Raw genomic sequence first — 22,294 nt, forward strand, 5'->3', positions numbered from 1 at the left:
AAATTGTAATATTATTTGGCTGTTGCAGGGGACTGGATTGAAAGGGTAGGAGTGGAAAGCAATTGCTTGAGATTTTTGTCTAAGTCACATGTTCCTTGTCATCGCCTAGGTTATAGAAAAGAATTCTGGTGGCTGGTGGTACGTGCAGATTGGAGAGAAGGAAGGGTGGGCTCCAGCATCTTACATTGACAAGAGGAAGAAGCCAAATTTAAACAGAAGAACCAGTACTTTAACCCGCCCAAAAGTTCCTCCCCCAGCACCTCCCAGTAAACCAAAAGACTCTGAAGAAGGAACAACTCCTGGAACGGTTTCTTCAGGAGATACCCAGGACTCTCCCCACAAGCTGAAATATGAAGAGCCTGAGTATGATGTGCCTGCCTTTGGCTTTGACTCGGAGTGCGATGTGAGTGAAGGTCATCATGAAGAGGGCACTCCTGAAAAACGACTGTTTCAGCCCCTCAAACCCTCTCCTGTGTCATCACTTCAGAAAGCAAAGTTCAAAGTAGGAGAGTCTTCAGAAGAAGTTGCTCGTGAAGAAGAGACCATCTATGAGAACGAGGGATTCAGGCGTTACGTGGAAGATGCTTTATCCAATAAGGAATCTAGTGGAGACTCTGATTCTCAGAAAAGCTCCTCTCTTTCCTTGATCCGAAGGAATTCTCCATGTTCCAGCTCTCCTAAATCATCACTTGTGAAGCTCAAGATGGACAAAACCATCCAGCCTGATCTTGGAAAATGTCACTATTCCAGGAGTGAGGAGACAAAACCGAGATCAGCTTCAGATGTTGGCTTACGTAGCATGCCAAGAACAGGCATGAAGAAGGAGCCTGGGCAGAGTCCTTCCATTAGAGCAAAGCCAATTGTTAGGCCCAAACCCTTCCTGAACAAGGCAGACTCTCAGAGCCAAGAAAAGATGGATATCAGCACTTTAAGGCGTCAGCTGAGGCCAACTGGGCAACTCAGAGGTGGACTTAAAGGTTCAAGAAGTGAAGAGTCCGAGAGCCCCCCCGGCACAGCTTCTGAGAACCAAGATGATCCTGTTAGGAGGAGCTCGGCTGATCTCATTACAGCTCCTTCCCGTGGCATTTTCTGCTCTAGCCATCCAGCCAAAACTGAGCAAGAAAATGACTCCAGATGTTTCTATGTGACCACTGACTCTTACCAAAAGGTACAGGATTCTGAAATTTGCTTCCCAGCAGGAGCAGAAGTGGAAGTGCTGGAAAAGCAAGCCAGTGGGTGGTGGTACCTGAAATATGGAGACATGGAAGGCTGGGCTCCTTCCCATTATTTGGCTCTCCCTGATAACCAGAGAGAAACCACATTAGCAGAAGCTGATGCCTCATTTGCCAGGAACAGGAAAAATGAAAACAAGTCAAACAGTTTAGAGAAGATAGAGAAGAGGGTTCAGGCTTTGAACACCATCAACCAGAGCAAACGTGCAACACCACCTATCCCAAGCAAACCTCCTGGTGGTTTTTCAAAACCATCTGCGCCAGTCAAAATGAGGAATGGTGTGAGGCAACTTGCTGTCCGGCCACAGTCAGTGTTTGTGTCTCCACCACCAAAGGATAACAACCTGTCATGCTCCTTGCGCAGAAATGAGTCTTTAACAACTACAGATCATCTTAGGACCGTCCGTCGGAATTCCTCCTTCAGCAACGCGTGGTCGCAGCCTGGTGAAGCGAAGGGAAAGCAGCCTGAGCGGTCGGGTACAGAGGGCTCTGAGACCACCTCCAACCTCCCTACCCAGAGGAATGGGATTCCTGTGTCCACAGTCAGGCCAAAGCCCATTGAGAAATCGCAGTTCATCCACAACAATCTCAAGGACATCTATGTTTCCATTGCAGACTATGAAGGGGATGAGGAGACTGCAGGGTTTCAGGAAGGTGTATGCATGGAGGTCCTTGAAAGGAACCCAAATGGCTGGTGGTACTGCCAGATCATGAATGGTGTGAAGCCATTCAAAGGCTGGGTGCCCTCAAATTACTTGGAGAAAAAGAACTAATATTGCAATATCTTTAACCTCCCTAATTTATACTGTTCCTGCTGTGTACATGTGGAAAAAAACCTCTTTGCTACACAAAAAGACATTTCCCTGTGCTCCAGTTTGTACAAAGGGATAAAAGGAGTCTATGCTGAGGACAAATTGCCGTGTTCTGGAGAGGTTTGTGGGGTTAATATGTCATAAGCAACTGAGGAAGATGCAGCATAGTCAAATGCCTTTTTGTGAAGTTGTTTAATAATCTTGTATGTGTAACAGGGTATGACATCCCATCTTTCCCATTATTGATAGGAAACCAAATGTGTGCCTTTTGTGAGAGAAATACACATGCATCTACTTGGGGAGTTTTGTGCCAAACTGTTTTACAATATCTTGGCTCCCTTTCTCCTCATTCTTGTCTGTACGTGGAATACCCAAGAGTTTTGAATGTGTTTCCACAATTTACAGTGAGAAGCAAATGGAAGCTTCTGAAACACAGAGGGACTCTAATCCTTTGGAGACTTTTAAGGTTTTTTTTTTTAATTTTATTTTTTTTTTTACTGTTCTCAACAGTTGGTAGGTCCAGAGTTGGAGCCTTTTCATTGTGGAGAGATTTGGTCTCCAGCTTCAGCTGTGTTTTGTTGTTACTGCTAACTCACCAGAAAAGGCAATCAGGTGGTGTTGGTTGGGGGCTTTTTGTTTCTTTCCGTTCTGTCTTGTTCTTTGAGTTGGGATTTCAGGTGTTCTAGGGCAGCAATGCCTACTGGTGCTTGTAAAAACAAACCTACAAACCCCATGTTTAAGCATGTCAGTTACTTCGTAGACTCCATATTTAGTTCTGTGTCTGACCCCTGCCAGGTCATCCTGGTTGATTCTCTTCCTGGAGCTGGGTTTCTCAAAACTTGTCATAATATCAAAATGTACAAAAGTCCCTTAAGACACTAAAGACAAAGTTGTCAAATGTGTTACTTCTGTTTTTGCGATCTGGTCCTAATTCAAGTGTGCTGACTGCTGGCAAGGTCCACCAAGGTATGAGAAATAACCGTAACCTTCTGCAAAATCAGTGTTTACAGTGGGGAAGGGAGGGGGGGGGGAAGCCATCAAACTTAGTCTGCACATCCTTAATTTGTATATTTCGGGGAAATTGTTTTTCTGTGTTTTGTTTTTGTCTTTTCTGTGCATTCTGGGTTTACTTTAATTTTTTTTTTTTGTCTTGTTTTACCAGAAGAGACTTAAAACTGAAGCAGGAGCCAAATATGTGTTTCTGTTCCCACTTGAATCCAAAAAGTACATTTGTACTGGAAAGCGTGCCTGGGCTTCTCAGGTTCAGAGATTTAATATCAAAGCAATTAGGCCTACAATGCATCTAACCAGGAAGCTGCCTCTTCTAGTTCCTTTCTATTTGCCTCTCTTAACTTGTGCTTTGAAACATGTCACATGGTGTGGGTAGTGTGGGAAATGAAAGAGGCATCCTTTGGAAAAGGCTAGGAATATGGCGCTATTTGTGAGGTAGCCAACTCTTGCACTGTAATCATCATTGGCTAAATCCCTGCACTACTTGAGGAAGTCATGCCTTTTTTTTTTTTTTTTTTTTTTTTGTAATGGCCTTGTTTATCACTCAAGATGAATATCTAGTTCCTTTAAATAATAGGCAGCATTGTAAATCTGTTTTAAGGGGGAGGGAGCAGACCATTTCACTACTGGTTTGTACAAAATGATACATGCCCTTTTATCCACAAAGTTGCATACCAATTTGGCTAGGGAGGTAAAGGTTATAAAGACTTTAAAACAGCTGGGATCAAGGGGGTGAGTAAAATAGCACAACAATATCATGCATTACTGGGGATGTTTCTCTGCCAAAAAAATTTACACAATTTATATGTTGTTCTTGTCTTCTTTGGTTTTCCTTTTTTGTGGTTTGGGGTTTTTCTTAATTTCCGTGGTAACACTGAGAGAGTTGCCTACAGCTGATGTGACTGATGTCCTTTTGGTAGCTGAAAAAACATCCAGGTGCCACAACTGGCTACGAACAGTGCTGTGGTTCGAGCAGCTCTCTGCATCCAGATGGGGAGCAAGGCTGTTTGGTTGGGATCCCTTTAAATTGTGGTGGCAAGAGAAGGAGGTGTATCTGCACAACAGCTTGTATCGCAGTGTGCAGGGTCCTCTTCATACCTTAACATCTTAACCACGTAATATATATGTATATATCCAGTTTGCCACATCTTACTGGATGTGCATCTGAGGCATTGTGGCCCTGTCTCATACTTCTCACCATTGTTAGTTGTACTAATATGGTAGCAGCCATAAAAGACTGCTGGAGCTGTTGTGAGGTTATAATAGAAGTATTATATTCTTCTGCTGGACAGTATTAAATAGAGCAATACATAGAGTTATCTGCTAGATTGCAGTACTAATAGTAGTGACTTAGTGACTCGTATTAATGTTGTTTTGATTTATTTTAACAATAATGATGCGGAAGTGGTTCATTATTTTGAATTAATGCACTTTAACAATAAAGAAACCAAAATGGAAGCCAATGCAAAGAACCAAGTGCATTATTTAAAGGTGCAGTATATAATTATCAGTTTCTTGAAGCACATATTTATTAAAAATTAACTTATTATTTAAAATATTCTAAAGTTTTGTTTAAAGACATTCCCACTAGGTCATCTCTTTGGGGGGATGTAAAAGCACAGCTCCCAGATCTTCTGCATTGAGCCACTGAATTCTCTGAGTGTGGTGTGGTGTGACGTGAGCCCCTACCCAGGGAGAGGAAAGCAGCACGCAGGTGAGAGAGCCTGGACTACTACGAGTATTCACACTTGCATCCAGCAAAGCCGAGCCCAGAGCACCTCTGAGCTGCAGGAGTCCTTGCAGGGTTTGGGGTGGCAAAGCCCGTTTTTGGCAGGCGGTGGCCGTGCCTGGCTGCCGTGTGCCTTGCCTGAGTCTGGTCCCTGGTGGGTGTGGGCTCGCCGTGAGGCTCAGATTAGCGTGAGGGCTTCAGGATCTGCCTGTAAAACACGGGCCAGCTCTGTAACAGACGCCAGCCTGTCCCGCAGCTCCCTTTCCACCTTGCTGGCTTCTTCTCCAGCTCTGGCTTTTGCAGGGAGGTGGTTTGCTGAGCTCCAAGTGGTGCAGGGGATGACGCAGAGCGACAGTGCCTGCAGTACTGCCAGGGTTTTCTCAAGCAGCAGCTCAGTGTCCCATGGATCAATTGCTCCTTTTCCCATCTCAAAGGCTTCATGGCCCCCTGAGGCAAGGCCAGAGCCTGTAGGTGGGCTGCAAGATGTAGATGGGCCTCTGCCCCCACCTGCACCAGGAAAAAGGATGGGGTGCAAATGACCTACTTGGTGCTAGAAATGAATGTGGGCCACCGCCCGGCATGCCAGGCTTCCCACCTTGTGGGAAAGCTTTGGTTTGGGCTTCCCTTTATTTGGTGGCTATTTTGACTGCTCGTGTTTAAAGGGCACTTTTAAAGCAAATACCTCCCAATGCAGTTTTTCCCCCTCCGATCTTACCGTTGTCATAGCGTCTCTCACTGATCTCTTTTTGTTTATTATTTTTTTTATTTTTATTTTTTCAACTGAGAGATATCAGGAAAAGAGATTTTTTTTTTTTTTTTGCCCATCAGCAAGCAGCTAGTTTTTTTGGTCAGCTCCACTGATAGCCGAAATAGCAAGCCCTTTCAAGCCTTTTCCACTGTTAGCTGTGAAACGGAGTGAAAGGTCTTAAGCTAAATCAGAAAAGCAGGGCAGGAAAACCTGGCAGGGTGCCTCAGAGGACAGTGTAGTGCTAGAAGTGTTTTTAGCTCTTTTCTGAAATGTTCATGTCACCTTAAGCTTTATCTACTAAATTTGTCAGAACTGACACTGGATCAAGAGCAATATTTAAACGTAACGTACACCTCAGTGAACACTCAATGCAGAAATCAATAGTACTGTTTAAATTTCTCTTTTTCTGGTTTATTGTTGAACCAGATGGCGAAGAGGAAGAGCTCTGCAGGGCTTGGGCAAAGCCCTTTGCAGCTGAAGGGGGCCCTCCTCCGGGGGGAGAGGCGGCTGCCTTGCTCTCCCCCGCTGTCCGTGCTTTCCAAAAACTCTTGAATTTGGACCAGCAGAAAATCCAAACTCCAATGCCAGAGAACAAAATTTAAGAATGTGAAAATTGTGTCTTGCTGTATACTGCAACTTTAATAATAATGAGCACTTCTGAGTTCGTTATTGAGGTTTATATAATGCCTGAAAAGTTTAATTGCTGGTTTCCCTTGTCTCCCCTTTCAAAACAGTTCCTTACAACGGCAAGAGTAACACGGTTTTGTTAGCAACCCTTCCCCGTGGGAGGCAATTCCTGTTAATTGTTTTAGCTCTCACACCTTGCAGTGGGTGCATGTACCAGTCCTTTGCAAGCCAAACTTTTCAAGATGAAAGATACAATGGGCACGTGTTGGGATGCTTCACTGATGTGTCAACAAGAAGTTTTTAAATCAATGTGTACAGTAATGGCAAATACACAGTAATGAAGGATTGAAATTGGGTCACGGTTAGACTCTCAAAAAATAGAATTTCACGTCTGCACAGTTATAACTAAAAAACGGATTTGGCCCTTAAGCATACGTACCCCAAAGACTCCTTCCGTTATGATGCTATAAAGTTTGACGAAGGCATTATATAATTGTTTTCATCACTTTCAGATCTTAATGAATCATATTTTATTGTAATATATATTCATTGCTTTCCTCAGTTAAAAAGAAAGTTACTGCTTTTATCTTATATGAAAAACAAGGGAATTTGATAAAGCATTCATTATTTTCATATTACTAGTATTAACAGAATAGAACTAGTACTATTTAATTTTAGATCTTCATAGCTAGCTTGTTAATAACTCATATTTTCCTGTGTTGTATCCTACTATTTTTTCTATTTTTCCCAAATACTCTGCATTCTTGAGAAAAAACAAATCCAATGAGTGGATAAGTGCAATATTCATAGAATAAACAGGCCCCTCATCCAGGACTTGGAGTGGAACGTGCAGTGTGAAATGTTTGCAATTCTCTATTCGTGCACTCTTAGGGGAAGGGGAAATGCAGGGGAGGGGGTGGCTAGTTGAAAGCAGGACCCTTGGGCAGGTAGGGACTGATAGCTGGGGTGGTTTGGGGTGGTAATGGCTGCTTTTCATAAAACAGCATTACCTGCTACTGAAAGCATAAGGATTATGCAGCATGTTGCTAGGATTATGTATAGAATGTGCATTAACATCCTTGTCGATACAGGACTTCTGAGCTATGCTTGAAACACCCTGTATGTCATCCATGCATGATACTGTCTTCTGGTATGTCTGCTGGTTACGTCCTCTGTTACGCTTCAGAATCAATGGTCACTTCAGAAGGGAAAAATAATTCTTCTGGTGCAGTCCCAAGTTTTGATACTGTATCATTACTTGTATTTATTGCAGGAACTATGGGAGTATTTTTACAAGTCTTTATTTCTTTTCTTTCCTTATTGTTAACCTAAGAAAAAACATTCCCGTTTTGTCTGGGTTAGTTCTCACCTGCAGAATTTCACAGCTGGTTTGGGTATTGATTTCATGTTTCTTGGCTTGCAAAGGCGATCTCTCAGGTCCAAAGTAAAGCTGGGCAGAAACTTAGCTCTTCAAAAGAGGTTTTGCTTTAAATTCTATTTGAATGGAAGAACTTCCACCTGTCCAAAATAATGTGACTTTCCAGGTAGCAGCAAAATCTACTACCTTTGAAAAACTGGACTGTTTTTGTAAGATGCAAGAGAAATGTGAAAGCCAGAGCATTTGATTCTCTGAGCTCTGGGAAGTACATCTCCTGTGGCCCTAGTTCTTGTCCCTGGAGAGGGGGTGTACCTCAGCTTTCTGCTTAATTTTTGTCCTGCTGTTCTTAGGTTTGTCAGGAAGCCTTAGTATTACCAGAGACCTTTGCATTCAAACAGAAAAATGGAATTCTGCAGCTGTGTAGAGATGGTATCAATTACATGATTTTGGAAAACCTCTAATACTTTGCAAACTAATCTGGGTTTGAGGAGTCAGCTTAATTCTTTCACGTGCTCTTGTCTAAATTGGCAAGAGGTCCACGAGCATCAGTAGAGTAACACTGACAGAAGACTTGCAGTGGAGCAAAGCACCTTGCGGGTGCTTAGCATGGACTGTTCTCAGCAAAAGCAAGCACTGTGCACCGTTCCTACACCTCCAAAGGGTGCACAGGACTGCTGAGCCTTGGTGCTGCCATCCCGTGATCCACTTTCCTGCAGGTTATGCAGCTTTTTTAAACCAACTGGAGCTTTGCTGCTATTTGCTGGTGGCTTCCCATCACTGGCAGCTCCTTCTCTGGCAACTTCAGATGCTATTTAGCCACATAGCAAAGTGCTGTGTATAAATGCAGCGTTTGATATCTGCCAACAGTACCAAGATGATGGTCTGAGAGCAAATGTTTGTGTAAGTTATTTTATTTTCATTTGCTTTTAGTTACTTGGTAGAAGCAGGGACCACCAATGTGGCGATGCACGGGGAATGTGTCTACACACTTGAACTGTTTGATGGCCTCTGCTAGCTCTGCCCCTGTGCTTGTATTTCTTTCTCTCCCTCTGTGCTGCTCAGTAGTCATGTCTGTCGTGTGTGTCTGTAATTTACAAATAAAGTACTGTATGTAGGGCTGGATCCAGAAGCCCCCACAGTCAGTTGACTTTGGGTTCAGATACAGGTTGCTGTTGCTGCTTTTCCTCCTCTGTCTTAGACCCAACTTGGAGCAAAGCACAGATGTCTGTAAAAAGTCACCCATAACTCTACGTTGGGGTGTCAGTTTTGTGGGGTGTGCATGTATTGCCAAGGGTGGAATGAGGGGATCTTTTTTTTTCTTGGGTGCCCTCACATCAGGGCTATGGCTCTGCAGCAGTTGCTGGAGTGACAGCTGCGCTGCACCGCATGCAGACCTGACTGGCGTAGGCAGAACAAATTAGTTGCTCCCGTTTTATAATGTCAGGGCTGGGCTGGTCCCATCAACAATGTTCTTCATTTGTTTTTGCATCAAGGTAGCATTGATTCTAGTTGGAGTGCAATTTTTTTTGTTTTGTGTTTGTTTTTTTTTTAATAAATAAATTTGGTTTAAAGCTTCACACTGGCGTTTTACAGACCTGTTCTTGTCAGCATAAGCCACTACTGTCCTGAGTTGAGACTCCTGTTTGTTACTGAATTAAAATAACAGGAATTATGTTGATAATTTGGAAAGAAATGAGAGGTAACTATATTGGCAGGGGAGAGATAGATAAAATATGAGGAAAAAGATGTTTCTAATAAGGCCATAAATTATTTGGTCTGACACTGCAGGTGCTTTCTCTATGTAGATGATTTTGATATGTCACTGCTCTGTGTTACGATATTTCATTATTGAGAAAAGATGAGGTTTTTTACTCTGTGATATATTGTGACAATCTGTATCCTGAAGCCAATGATCCACCAAAGGACAACCACGGGTTACATGCTTGTTGTAACTGAGGTGGTTTGTGTGCCTGGGGGTTTGCATACACTGAGGTTCAGCTGATAGGACAGGCAAGAGTGACCGTTCCAGCTCTGCCTGCCTTGGCCCCCTGTGAAACAGCCCTGTGCTAGTGGCACCTCTAGTGAAATGCTGGGTTTGGTGATCTCTCCCTGATGCTCAGGGTTATTTGGTTATGGTGGTACCTGTCTTGGTCCCTGCTTGGTGGAGGAGAAAAACAGAGGGGAGGGCGGGAAAATCACTTGGCACTGTAGGAGAATTTTAAAAATACAACATTTAATTTTAAAATAAATATTTCAGGCTTCTCAAGATATTCCCCTTCAAAGCTGTGTTAGTGACTCTGAATTTTATGTCTGAAATTTAAATAACATGGCAACTTTATCTGTGCAAACAGTTCTTTTGTGGTTTGAGAGCTTATTCTTTAACTGCTTTTGGGTCACCAGGGAAGTAGAAATAAAGAAACAAAATCCCATCATCAGCCTTGGGCTTTAGGCTGGGGCGGGGGGAGGAGGGGCATCAAATTCTGTTCTGACTCTGGGTCCCCCTAAGCGCCCAGATGAGGTTTGTTTCCATTCCCTAGAAGCAGGACAGAAGAGAATAGTGCAGTCATTGGAACTTTAGCCTGTAACAATTAGCAAACTGGAACAAATAAAAAAGGAATTAAAAAGAAACCTTTGAAAAAATGAAATATTTCAGTGAATAGCTGACTTAACTATTTCCTGTCCTGGATTTTCATGGGGTGGGGCGAGTTATAATTGTTTCCAGTCTCTAGGAGGGTTTTTTCTGCAGCATGCTGAATAGGCTTGCTGAAAAAACTTGATCATTACTCATTATGAGTTCAAACCAGGAGTATTGCAAAAGCAAAGTGTGTGTAGCATTACAATGACTTTTTTTGTACTGAGGGTCCAAAAGGAGCATTGTGGGGTCAATAGTGTACAGAGTAGGTGTGTTTCTGCTGCCTGGCTAACTTCACATTACATCAGTGCCATTTCTTTATTGCAGATTTAATTGCAGACAGCAGTGCTCATTACTCTGCTTGCAGTGTTTGCATGAGCGTCCTCAGTTAAGACTCAATATCAAGTTTCATGTCAGGAGAAGTCTTGCCAGCAGTTTGCTTAGGCTGAGGTTCAGATGCGGATAACTCAAGGTGGGTGTTGAAAGCAGCTCAACTGGACGTGTACATCTGGAGCTGTTAATTAGCCCAAATTGTCTCTGGAAATGGTGGGTAGTCAATTATGGGGAGCCTAAACCTGCTGTTGAATGAAGGCTGAGAGCTGTTTGAGCAGTTGTGCTCCCCTCTGTTAGCAGATCAATTGCATGTGTCTGGACTGGAAAGTCCTATGGGATTTGTTGTCCCAAATTTGCAAAAAAATTTTTTTGATCTAGGCCTGGTCTAAGTGAGGTTTTGCAGTGGGTTTCCTGGGTGGTTGATGTTCTTAACGCGACCTTGAATATTAGGTGCTGTTGTCATTTCTGTGTTGGTGTAGCGCTCCATTTTTTAGTGGTCAGGTGGTGGGAATGTACCTGGTGGGAGCTTGGGAGAGTATGTCGGTGACCAGAGATAGAGAAATGTGTGGCTGGTCTTAGTGTGTGTGGCTAAGTTGGTGACACTTTTTTGTCTTTTTTTGTTTGTTTTTAACGTGGGAACCATTCTGTCTGTTCTGCTTGGGAAACGGTCTAGAAGTTGGTGTGGTTTATGTTGCAGTATATATGAGAAGGAGTAACTGAGAGATTATTTTTTTTTTTAAGAGAGTTTGTGGGCAGGAGTCCATTCAGTTTGTTTTGGGTTGCAAGTTAAGCCAAGAGAGGAAGAAAATTAGTCTGGGGAAACCCTTTTTTTTGTGGTAACAGCTTTTGACCATATTTTCTTGTGGCCTCTGATCAAGCTCCACTGAAGGTAGTGGAGTGAATATTGTTCATCATGCAGATGTTGGAACCAAGTATTGATTCTTTCAGAGCTGACAGGTATTTTGACATTCATGGCATCACTCCTTAATGTACCTATAGCAAATGTGAGCTAAAGACAGAGTAACTGCAGCCTCATGCATTGCCCAGTTTTTGTTTAATGAACTCAAGATGGTGACCAGTTGGATAAAAATGTTTGTTCAGTGAACAGCTCCTGCAAGGGTCCAGATGTGCTTGCGTCTCTGAGATGCTTTCCTAGAAAAGGAAATCACGTGCATGATAGAAAATTTTGCATTTCTGAGTTATTCCAGTAAAACTGAAACCCAGAAAAATTACTAAATGACTTTTTTTGCGGTTTGGTGGTGGGTTGTTGGGGTTTTTTTGCACTTAACAGTACCTTTTGCCATTGATGGCAAGAGTTATTGTTAATGTGGGCTCAGATGCCCCAATCTATCTGAACTGGCACAAAACAGAAGACCTTTTTATGACTGGTGCCTGAGTAGTCTGCATGTAAACGTGGTAGATTTGATGCAGATTAGAGTACTTCTCTCTGGGCCAACACAAAAAGATGCATTATCAGTGGGGAAAACGTAGCTCTCCTTTTTGCCAAGTGACCCTGTAGAGATGTTCCTCAAGCTTTAGCGCAGATCAGCTGAGGACCTGTGGTTTTTTAGCTGATACATGCAGTACCGTGGGCCTGGTTCTGTGACAGGGACAATAAAGTGCATCTCTGTCCCGGTGAGAATTATTGAAATTATCATAGTTCAGTGTTGTCATTTGCTCTGGATATGACAGCAGTGAGCGAAAACTTCCCCCTAGCCCAGACTTGCAGACTTTACTTCAGTGCCCAGTCCAGAACTGGTTTCAGAGGTGTCTCCATGGTGATGTCGTTGTAGGCCAAGTGCAGTAAATGGTGGGGTTAAATATCACCAGATTGTCCACGTGCTGTGCCCAAGTGCTTGCTCAGAAGAGAACTGCGAAACAACATAAAGCAATGGAGGTTTGGAGTTTTTCCCTACAGCAGCACTTACCGAAGCAGTGAAGTAAAAACAGAAGTTTGTTTGAAGGATTTGAATCACATCTGTGCCTGTAAAGGTGAAAACTCTGCATGGTTGTCTCAACAGGGAATGAGGAACACAGATTGTCTTGGGCAGTTGTGCATGTGAAGATGCAGAGCAAAAACTTCAGGTCACTGTGCCTAAAAGTAGATCCTGGCATTTCTCTTTAAGCATTTATTAGAGCAGGTGTTATCCTGGAATTGAATAGCATTTAATAATGGTTAATTAAGACTGTTCAAAAACTCCTGGAGGAAAAGAAAAGACAAATTGTGTTCTGGATGCTTGGAGAGGAGGGAGTTGAAATAAATGTAAAATATTGCCAGGTGCTTTATGAACTTAATTTTTCTCCTAGGATTGTCATAGATCCTTGTCACTGTATCCTGGCCCACACTAGTGCTATGGCACAGTAATTGGGCAGTGACACCTCTCTGCAAAAATCCATAGCCATGTGTCTGTGATGGGCATGTGTGTATTGTAAAAGATGAGCCTAAAAAGGGCCTGGAGTAAACTATGCTTGATAAGCGAGGTCCTGATTTGCCTGTTCCAGATATGCCAAATAACTTGCATTTAGGCAACTTCAGCTCCTTCCAGGCAGCTGCCATCACACACCGTTAGCATGCAGGTGCTGCTGTCTGCCGGGTTTTGGAGACTGGTAAATGCTGGTGGAAAGGGAAATTCGGGATGCACACTGTCACTGCCCTTCCTGTTCTTCAACCGTGCCCGAAGTCGGAGCTGTGCCAGGCCAAAGCAGGATCAGGCCCTTGGCACAGTGTTTGCTGTGTCCCACAGGGCTGAGCTCAGCTCTGCCAAGTGTTTTGAGTGATGTTCACTGGTGCTGCGCACTGCGGTGACGCTCCCCCCTCCGTGTGTGCAGGGCCTGGGGAGGCTGTGAGGGACTGCCGGAGTCTGAGGGCTCTTTTCTCAGAGTAATTGCAGGTTCTTGCAATGTGAACCTCTAATGTTTTCAAAGACTCAGGCAGAAAGGATTTGTTCAACAGACAGTACCAGTCATCTCCCAGTTCACTGACTGCTTGAACCAAAGGTGGTGCTAAATCTGGTCTCTGTAATATTTATATTTTGTTGGAGGTTTGTTTTTTTTTTTTCAGTGTTTGATAAAACAGATGCAGTGTCCTTCCTACATGAGAAATTTAGTCCCGGCTTGGGACATGGCAAAACTCACTGGACCTTCAGGGTCCAGAATTGTTGCTTGTTAACATTTGAGCAGGCTTGCAGTGTTCTGGGGGGAGGTGGGAAAAGGGTACTCTATCTTCAAATGCTTGCAGACTGTAAGAATTGATTTGTGATTTTTTTTGTTTGTTTGTTGGTATTTTGTTTACATTGCCTCTTATGCCCTAAGGAAAAATAAATTTTTGACCTTTTTAATTATGATCCAGTTGGTTTATTTTGGTTTGTTTTTTTTTCAATATTTTTTTTCAGTACTGGTTGGATTCCACCTGTGTTTGTCAAATCACTGCATTTAGCTTTCCCAAAATAAGTTATAACTTAGCTACACACGCAATTGCAAATTTCAACTTAGGCTTAAATGGATAAAGGAGTTTCTCTTATCCCCTGGCACTGAGCTGTTACTGTATGCTATATTTTTGTTTCTTTTCTAATCCACCAAGTTTTATAGACTTTTCACCTTTGCCCTCAAACGTGAAGACCTTTTATCTGTGTTGAGCGAAGTCTAAAGGTTTAAAATACTCTGTCAGGATGTTTTTGTGGAGAGAGATGTGGTATCAGATCCAAAGTAAGAAGAAAAGCATCCTTTTACACGAGTGGCCCTTTGGTTCTGTGATAGAAGTGTTGCTCTGCAGGTTCAGATGAGCCTGCAGGAACACCCTGCAGGTTGCAGAGCAGGCGGTCCTGGAAGACTGGATATTAAGGTCTGATGGGCCCTGCTGATTCCTCTTCTCTGGCTTTGAAGGTTGGAGGCCCTAAATAGCTCAACAAGTAGTTCTTTGCTGTGTGAAACAGTGTAAAGGTAAAACTGAAGAGTTTCTCCTAATGGATCCCCCGCTCCTTACGTGGGCTGTCTCTCAGGGATGCACAAGGCAGTGGGTTAGGGTGTATAATGGGGATGCAGGTTGTAATACGGGGTGTAACACTAGAGAGAAAATGAGGTGGTTTTCTAGCTCTTCAGTTCCCAACTCGGTACTAGAAGCCCTCCTGAGCATTGTCCATTTCCTCACTGTCTGTTAGCAGTTTGCAAACCTGTAGGTAAAGGGGTCGTGCCGAGTGCCTGGCTGCCACCTGGGAAAGCAGGACCGCAGCAGGGTGTTGGTCCTCCCCAGCTTCTTTTTCCAGCAGCAACGAATGACCTGGCGTGAATGCACCTCTCATTTTAGCAGGGGCTTATGCTTTCAGCATGTGCTGTAGCATTTCACAAGCAACCTGTGGAGAAATGAGTCTCACCCGGGCCGTGAGAAGAGCCAGCTCTCTGTCGGAGGCACCGCGTTTGCTAGCATCACCCGTGGGATGTTCCTCCATGCTGGCACGGGGGTGGCTGGTGCCCCGTCTGGGCAGCCCAGCTCTCTGAAGGATGCCAGGAGCTGGATCTGAGGCAGCACACAGTCCTGGGCATTTTAAGGTATGAACTTAGCAGTAAGTGTGTCTGGGAACTGTGCCCCCTCTTTCCCTGTGTGTAGAGTGAGCCAGTCAGCTCAGGGCTGAAAGGGTTTTTTCTGGACTGGTGCAATCCCCATAGGCTAATGCGTCCCCTTGTACAGCGTAACCCGCTGCCAGCTGCTCCCTTCATTCCCCGCTCTCCTCCGAGAGCCACTACCAGAGCTGTGCTGATCAGCCTAAAATTTTCTAGTCCTGCTCGTGTGTGTTTGCAGTGGTTGTGAGAAGGAGAAACAGCGCTGGGAGAAGGGGGAGCGGCTGCGCGCCGTGCCGCGCGCGGAGCACCAGGTGGCGATGCTGGACCAGCTCTGCCGCTCCTGGATCCCTTCGGGAGCATCCTCCCTCCTGCCTTCCTCCAGCTCCTCCTCACCCCCCCGGCGCGGTCCGTGGGCTCGGGCTAGCCCTGGGGAAGGCCCCGTCTGCAGCGGCGGGGGGGCTGCGCTGGGGAGGGTCTGTGCTGCGCCGTGGTTGTGTCGGTGGAGGACGGCTTGGGAGCGGTGGTGACGTTGCAGATCTGGTTTGGATTTGGTGAGCTGCTGGTGGTGGCCTGGGGAGGGAGGGCAGGGCAGGGGGGCTCGGCGATGCGCAGCGGGCGAGGACGCAGCTTGCGGGGGCTGTTGGACATGGCAGCTGCAGGAGGCGATGAACGGGCAGGGGCTGGCAGAGGGGAAACACAGGGGGTACCCGCCCTGGTCCCTCTTGATGCCAGGGGAGGGGAAGATCTGATCTGGGCCCAAAGCATCAGCGCTTCACTTTTCCCAACATGTGGCAGTGCTTGAGCTCAGCACATGTGGCAGGGACTGTTTGGCAGGTCGGTGTCCCCCGTGCCTGGGGCAGTCTGTATCGTGCAGCGCTGTCCCTTGCTCTTCCGGGCAGGAGGCGGCTTCCCGTGGCTGGGCTGCGACCAGAGAGGGCTTTCCAGACCCGCTAGAGGTCCTCCTGTCCCTGGGAAAGCAGGAGCTGGGAACCATTCTTGGAGTGAGCACAGGTGTGTGCAGACTTGCCTTGTCCTAACAGCCAAGAGCTCTGGGTTGTAGAAGTGGGTTTGCTTTACCCAGCCTGGAAAGTTTCAGGCCACTCCCCAGTGACTGTTAGAGTGGAACAGCTTCAGCTGGAGAGGCTGAGGACACCTCTCCTGGGATGTCCCTGTCCCTTGGCAGACGGAGCACCCACACTGAGGGAGAACATGCTAACTCAGTTATGTCCTGTGACAGAGAGTAACCCAGCCAGTCTCTCATCTGCTGAATAGTTACACAAAAGGACGAGGAGGAAATCTCACACAGCTGTGTTGTAGGGTCCTCCTGAGCAGATCCTTGCAGCAGAGGAGCTGTTGGGTTTGGGGAGAACCGGCATCACTCTGGAGAATGCAAAAATTCCCTGTGGGTCCCTGTGTCCCTTGCTACATGCTGAGGAAGCATCTGCGTCTTGCTTCAGCATCTCCCTTGGCCAGGCCACGGCTTGCCAGTGTGCCTTCTCAACACGGCGCTCAGCTTAGGGCTGGGGTCCTCCTGTCAGGTGTTGGACTACCGTAGTTCTGCAGAGCCGGGGTGGGGACACTGGGCTATTTTACTACTGCTCTACCTCATCTTCAGCCACCTTACCAGGCCCTACCAGGCCGAGCAGCATGGTACTGGGTTTCCTCACAGCACGCTTTCTCTTGTGCTGGTGGAAGGCTTTTTTTGCAGCTACTTGTGCAAACAAGGCAATAAGAGTAAAGAAGCTGTGGCCTCTCTCTGGGAAGGGTGTGAAGAGGCTCAGGAGCATGGGGCCTAAGCTTGCAGCAATGCGGTCAGCCCTTGCTTTTATTTTTGTGGCTCCTTTTATTCCTCGGGGGTGTGTGGTGTCCATCAGGAGGGCTGTTCGTCATCCAGCTCTCAACACCCCCTCCTCCTTGAGCACTGGAGGAAAACCCGAGCCCCCTCTCCACCCAACTCCCCCCAGGGAAGAGGCTCTCATGCCACTGTTGCTCTTTCCTCAGCCTCTCACCACTGCACTGCCCGCCGTGTTTCGCCGTGCTCGTGGAAGTGGTAAATACTCAGTTGCCCATGCTGCTGCAGGATACCTAAATCAACTTTATTCACAATCACAGTTATCCAATTTTTCACAATGAGTTATTCTTCTCTTTAAACAGAACACAAAACACCTTAAAGTAAAGCAATGAAATGCAAATGACACAAGAGCACGGAGGTAAGTGGGAACTTACACCAGTCAAACAAAACAAAAGGTTAGGATCGTTGTTACTGTTACTGCTTTTGCTGTTGTTTTTTCTCCCTGGCAATCACCTTGCTCTCCTCCTCCCTGTTCACAGCTGGAGGCCATCTGATGCTGGGAGCAGGACCTAACCCCAATTTTCGAGTTCGGATGCTGGGGGAGCTTTCAGCTTCTGCTAACTCCTAGAGTTTGGTCCACAGTAAAACAAACACAGGTATATATTAAAACACTCTGAATTCAAAAGGTGAAAAGGGAATTCACACTACTGCACTGGTACCCATGGATGGAGTTTCTTGAAAAATAAAACATACCCCTTGGCTTGGCTTGCCTTGCGTGGAGGGGTACCGGTCCCACGGGTGTGGTGAAGGCTCCGGAGGCTGCTTATTGCACGTTTCCCCACATCCACTCTTTCATCGACATTTTCCTACCCCTCGGGTTCCTTCTTTCCAAAATCTTTGCACTGGAGTTTGTGTAACTACTACAACAGGCTGCCGGTGCCTGCCAGTCACAGCTCTGTCCTCATCCTCGGGCAAGCTGGGGGCTGGCTGCGTGCCTGCGGACCAGCCATGCGCCTGGCATGGCCACTGTCCTTCCCCCAAGCTTGTGCCACCCCGGTGTCCCCCCACCCCTCACTGAGGGCATCTGGGTGCAGGAGCCACTGTGCTCCGGGGCTTTCGGCAGTCAGCCTGGAGGGCAGGGCAGGGCAGGATGGGTTAGGGGTGTACATGAGAGCACGCAAAGAATTAACACAAATCCCTGTAACCAGAATATCAGCGTTCAAGTTAATACTGCCCGCTGGGGTGGGCTGGGGGTAGCTGCAGACCCCTGTGGCAGGCTGCAGTGATGGCAGTGCCTTTAGAGAAAGGCTCTGCAGTGTGGTCTGCAGCTAGCAGCCTCTCTTTTTCATTTCCTCAAGAGGACAGAGCGAGGATATCATGTTTTCCAGGTGCTCTCAGGAGCAGGCTCTGCGAGTGCTCCTTCACTTGCCTGCTGCCCAGGGGGGGCACGATGCCCCCTGCAACGAGCAGCTCTGTATGTTAAATGCTTTTATCCCTATGCCATGCTGTTCCCCTGCATCCTATCAGTGGCCGTACACTACTAGTGCGAAGGAAAAGGCTCAGCAGGAGGGGTGCAACTCCATAGCCTTCCCTGATGGGCAATGTGGCAGGGCAAACACCATCGCTGCTGCACCCCAGTCACCCGCCAGGGCCCAGACACTGTCTCTGGCTCCTGGAAGGCAGCAGGATGGGGCTGGAGGGAAGACGGGCACCCCCTTCTGCTGCAGAGCCAGCCTGCCTGGGCCCAGGGGCAGCCAGTGGCCATGGGATGACGGAGCAGCAGTTGTCACGACAGCCATGGGGGCTGCCACTGCAGGCATCTGTCTGGGGACAGCAGGGGTTCTCAACTGGGGCGGAAGGTAAGTGGATTAATTTAAATAAACCAAAGAAAACCATCCCCCCAAGCTATTTTTTTTTCTTTCTTTTCTTCCTAACACATAAGGACAGCGGGCTGGCTGTGCAGGGCCGGGTACCACCTGGCTGATTTTGTCTTAAAGCACAGTGATAAAGTTACCAGTAAATGAAACCCACAGACATGTGGGTTTATACATTCTTCCCCAGTGAGGCTGGGGTTTTTGTTTCTTTTTTAAAATTTATTTTCTCCCTCACAAGTACTGTCTGGGTGGTAGGGGGAGGAAAAGTGAGGGAGCCACATGTCCCTCTCCTGCACGCCCATGGGGCAGAGATGCTGCTGCATCCCTTGTGCTGCGTGGAGACCACGTGCAAGATGGGCAGTGGGTGTTTGAGAGCTGCTCGTCATGCAGCGGAATGGCTGGCATCGGGAGGTGGCTGGATGCTGCTGGGAGGGAGAAAGGCCAGTGCCAGTGGTGGCTGCCAAACCCGCCCTGAATGCCTCTGCCAGGGAATGGTAAGGGAGGAGCAAGGAACAGCCTCAAGGGGCTGCTTTTCTGCCTGCAGACACGGGGTGGGTTTTGCTTCACACATCCTGGGTCCTTTTCTGCACTGACCCGAACCTTTCCACTGAGAATGTGCTCACTGCACCTCCCTCGCTGGGTCAAAGCTTGCCTCGCTCCCTCCTTTCTAAGGGGCTTCCTACAGTCAGGCTGGTTGTACACGGAAACATGTTGCTTGTTCCTCCTCTGCTGCTAAGCTGTCCTCTGCATGCGGGGTGTCTCCAGAAGGAGATGTGTAACACTGAACCTTTTACCACTTGCTGTGCCTGCTAAACATTAGAGACTCCCCTCCACTGTGCGTGGTATAGAAAAGGGATGATTGCACCAGCTGATTGGTTGTTTGGTTTTTTTTGAGATAAAGTTTAAAATCCACAAGGGAGAGTAGTCCATCACAACTTCCCTGACACGCTGGAGTTCAGCCCCAGGGCTTGCTTGGAGGGTAGAAGAGCAATGTCTAAGCTTGTCTCATCTGTTGTCCGTGGAAGAGGGGATCAGGGTGGTGGTGGGTGATGTTTTTTGAATCTCCTGGATGATGAACAGAGACCAAGACCTGTGTTGTTTCACAGCCTCCTCCCCACCTGCCCAGTCCCCACCACAGCATCTGCTGCTGCTCTAAGTGCTGCGGTAGGTTTTGATGATATCTTTGATGGCCCGTCTGCAAATGGGGCAGCAAGCGTTGGCCATCTTCTTGAGCTTCAGCCCACACGAATAGCAGAGACACATGTGTCCACAGGAGTAAATGACTGTGTCTACCATGTTCTCGTAGCAGATGGTGCATTCATCTCCCCAGGGCCCAGAGACGGACGGGGAGATGGGTGACTCAGGCAAGCTGATTGGAGAGTTGGGAGCTGTGCCTGGAACACAAAGAACAGGGTCACTCATGCTGCTTAAAAGGCTTCCTGACATCCCAGGGTAATTTCTGCCCTGAAGCTAGCTACTGAGGGAGGAACCATGCCCTAGCAGAAGTGGATGCTCCAGGATCAGGGGTCCTGCCTGTGACCTACCGTCCCACTTGGTGAGTCCTGGTTCACATGCCAAGGCTGAGGGCAGCAGAAAGGCAGCATCTGCTGGGATCTGCTGCCCATGCAGAGCAAACCAAGAGACAGCTGTTCCCACGCAGCAGGGACAAAGAGCAGTTCCACGTTTTTAAACCACTGTCTAAACATTAACAAAGGAGGAAAAATAAGGAGGCGCAGAGCAAGCCATCTGCTTTGAAAAGGGAGAGGCTGGGTGGCACATGGGTGGTAGCAGCTCCCAAGACGAGGAGAGTTTCATCTCTAGGGCTGATCCAGGGACGTGGGACCACAGTGCCTGGCTACAAATCACCCCATGTGGCTGCTTCAGGACAGGGATGGGGTGGTACCTGCATGGACAGCATCTAGCTCATAGTGAGCCATCGCTTCAAGAGCCACAACAGGCTGCAGTAACTGTACTCGCAGCGCACCCATAATGAGGCTAACCAATTTTCCCCCAAACCCATTAAAAATCTGAATGTTTGCTGTTACCAATTATTAGACCTGATTCTGATGATACCCTCAGCAAAAATCACTCTTGGTTTGGACAACAATGACAAGGATTTGTTAAGTTACATATTCCACCATCAATGCCTTGGGATCATGCAGGTGCCTGGGGTTTTGTAAAATGCTGCAGAACAGCTTATCATTTTCTACTGCATGTAAATTTATCTAAATCTCACTGGAATTCATTGGCATATTAGAAATATCAATACTGCCTTTTTCTGAAGAAGGTAGTGAAGGTGTGTGGAGAGGGAAAAGGGGGCTGTAGGGCACAGCCATAGCTCCAGTCTGAGCTAGCATGCAACACATGTCACTGCCACACAGCTCTCCAGAAGGAGCTGTGCGTCACTGGGCCACGCACATAACAGAAACTCTACTGCCTCCCTTGGGAGCCTTCATGATGAAAAAGGTTGGAAAAATATTGCTGTCTAGGCATCTAAGCAGCTTCCACGTAAACCAGACTGAAAATAGCCTTTGCAGAGGCTCTTCCTTCCTCCCCGAGGGAGCTGACAGGGGACTCTGTTGATCACTGTGGTTTTAGAGTCCTTTTGGGAGACAAGTGTGAGGACCACGAAGGGAGACAGTGTGGGAGCAGGCTGGGGGAGGCAGAGGAAAGGCATCCCCCCCACACTTACCACTGATAGAGCTGCAGAGGGGGCCAGAGCCACACGTAGACAATATGGGGCCAGAGACACCGCTGCAGAGGATGGTGGGGGAACTGGGTGTTGATGTGGGTGAGCTTGGTGTGGACAGTCCCAGCCGCTCTGCTAATATGGTGGAACCTGCAGCACAAGAAAAGAAACCTACAGTTACTTTTTAAAAATGGGGCTGACAAGGCACTGGGGGTATGTGGCAGGGGGTGCAGCACTCAGAGCTTGTCAGGATTTGTGTTTCATCAGCATGAAATCTAGAGAAGAGGGAAACAAAAAAACCCCAGCCTCGTATGCTTTTTTAAATGCTAGTAGCTGGCTCTGAAGAGACATCGAGCTCCCACAGCCCCTGAGTTTGCTGGAGCTGCTTTAGCCATCATAACCCTTTGTTTCTGCCCTTAAATGTGTCTCATGTCTCAAGTCATTAAGTGCAATTACTTTCCTTACGGTTTCACACTCGTACGTACCCTCAGTACCACATCCAGCGATAGGGCTGTAGCCAGCAGAGGACACAGCCTGCAGTAGGGTGGGCTGGACCCCAGCACAAGCACGTACCCCCTTGCCAAAGTACTCTTCACTAACCCAGTGCAACGCTGCATCATTCCAGCTCCAACAAATTCACGCAAAGTCACTCAAGGAGACCCCAGAGACAAACTCAAGGGTTTGGCAATCAGGAGAACAGCTCTGCTCACTGCTCTGCCTCTGCTGTAGGGTGGCTTCGGTCAGAGGCGAGGATGCCACTCAAATGCATTTGGCTCTGGGATGAACAAAGACAACTCTCCCCCCACTCAGGAACGTTTTCTCCACTCTCTGCATGTCTGGATATGATGGCTCAAGAATGCAGAGCCCCTTCAAGTCCCTT

General features: G+C 47.0%; 2 protein-coding genes across 5 annotated transcripts in view; one reads left to right on the forward strand and one right to left on the reverse strand.

Annotated features, from left to right (window-relative positions):
• The window catches only part of SH3PXD2A (SH3 and PX domains 2A), a 272,044-nt gene extending 258,198 nt beyond the window's left edge, over nucleotides 1-13,846 (forward strand). For all 3 annotated transcript variants that reach the window (XM_056351801.1, XM_056351800.1, XM_056351802.1), the window contains one exon: nucleotides 110-13,846. In XM_056351801.1, the coding sequence (XP_056207776.1) occupies nucleotides 110-2,005 (1,896 nt within the window). In that variant the 3' untranslated portion in view covers nucleotides 2,006-13,846. The remainder of the gene's footprint in view (nucleotides 1-109) is intronic.
• Nucleotides 13,847-17,134: 3,288 nt separating this feature from the next.
• The window catches only part of NEURL1 (neuralized E3 ubiquitin protein ligase 1), a 165,698-nt gene continuing 160,538 nt past the window's right edge, over nucleotides 17,135-22,294 (reverse strand). For both annotated transcript variants that reach the window (XM_056352714.1, XM_056352715.1), the window contains exons 5-6: nucleotides 21,418-21,564; nucleotides 17,135-20,119 (exon numbers count right to left, since the gene is read on the reverse strand). In XM_056352714.1, the coding sequence (XP_056208689.1) occupies nucleotides 19,878-20,119; nucleotides 21,418-21,564 (389 nt within the window). In that variant the 3' untranslated portion in view covers nucleotides 17,135-19,877. The remainder of the gene's footprint in view (nucleotides 20,120-21,417; nucleotides 21,565-22,294) is intronic.

Source organism: Falco biarmicus, chromosome 9 (genome assembly GCF_023638135.1).
Source record: "Falco biarmicus isolate bFalBia1 chromosome 9, bFalBia1.pri, whole genome shotgun sequence".
NCBI lineage: Eukaryota > Metazoa > Chordata > Aves > Falconiformes > Falconidae > Falco > Falco biarmicus.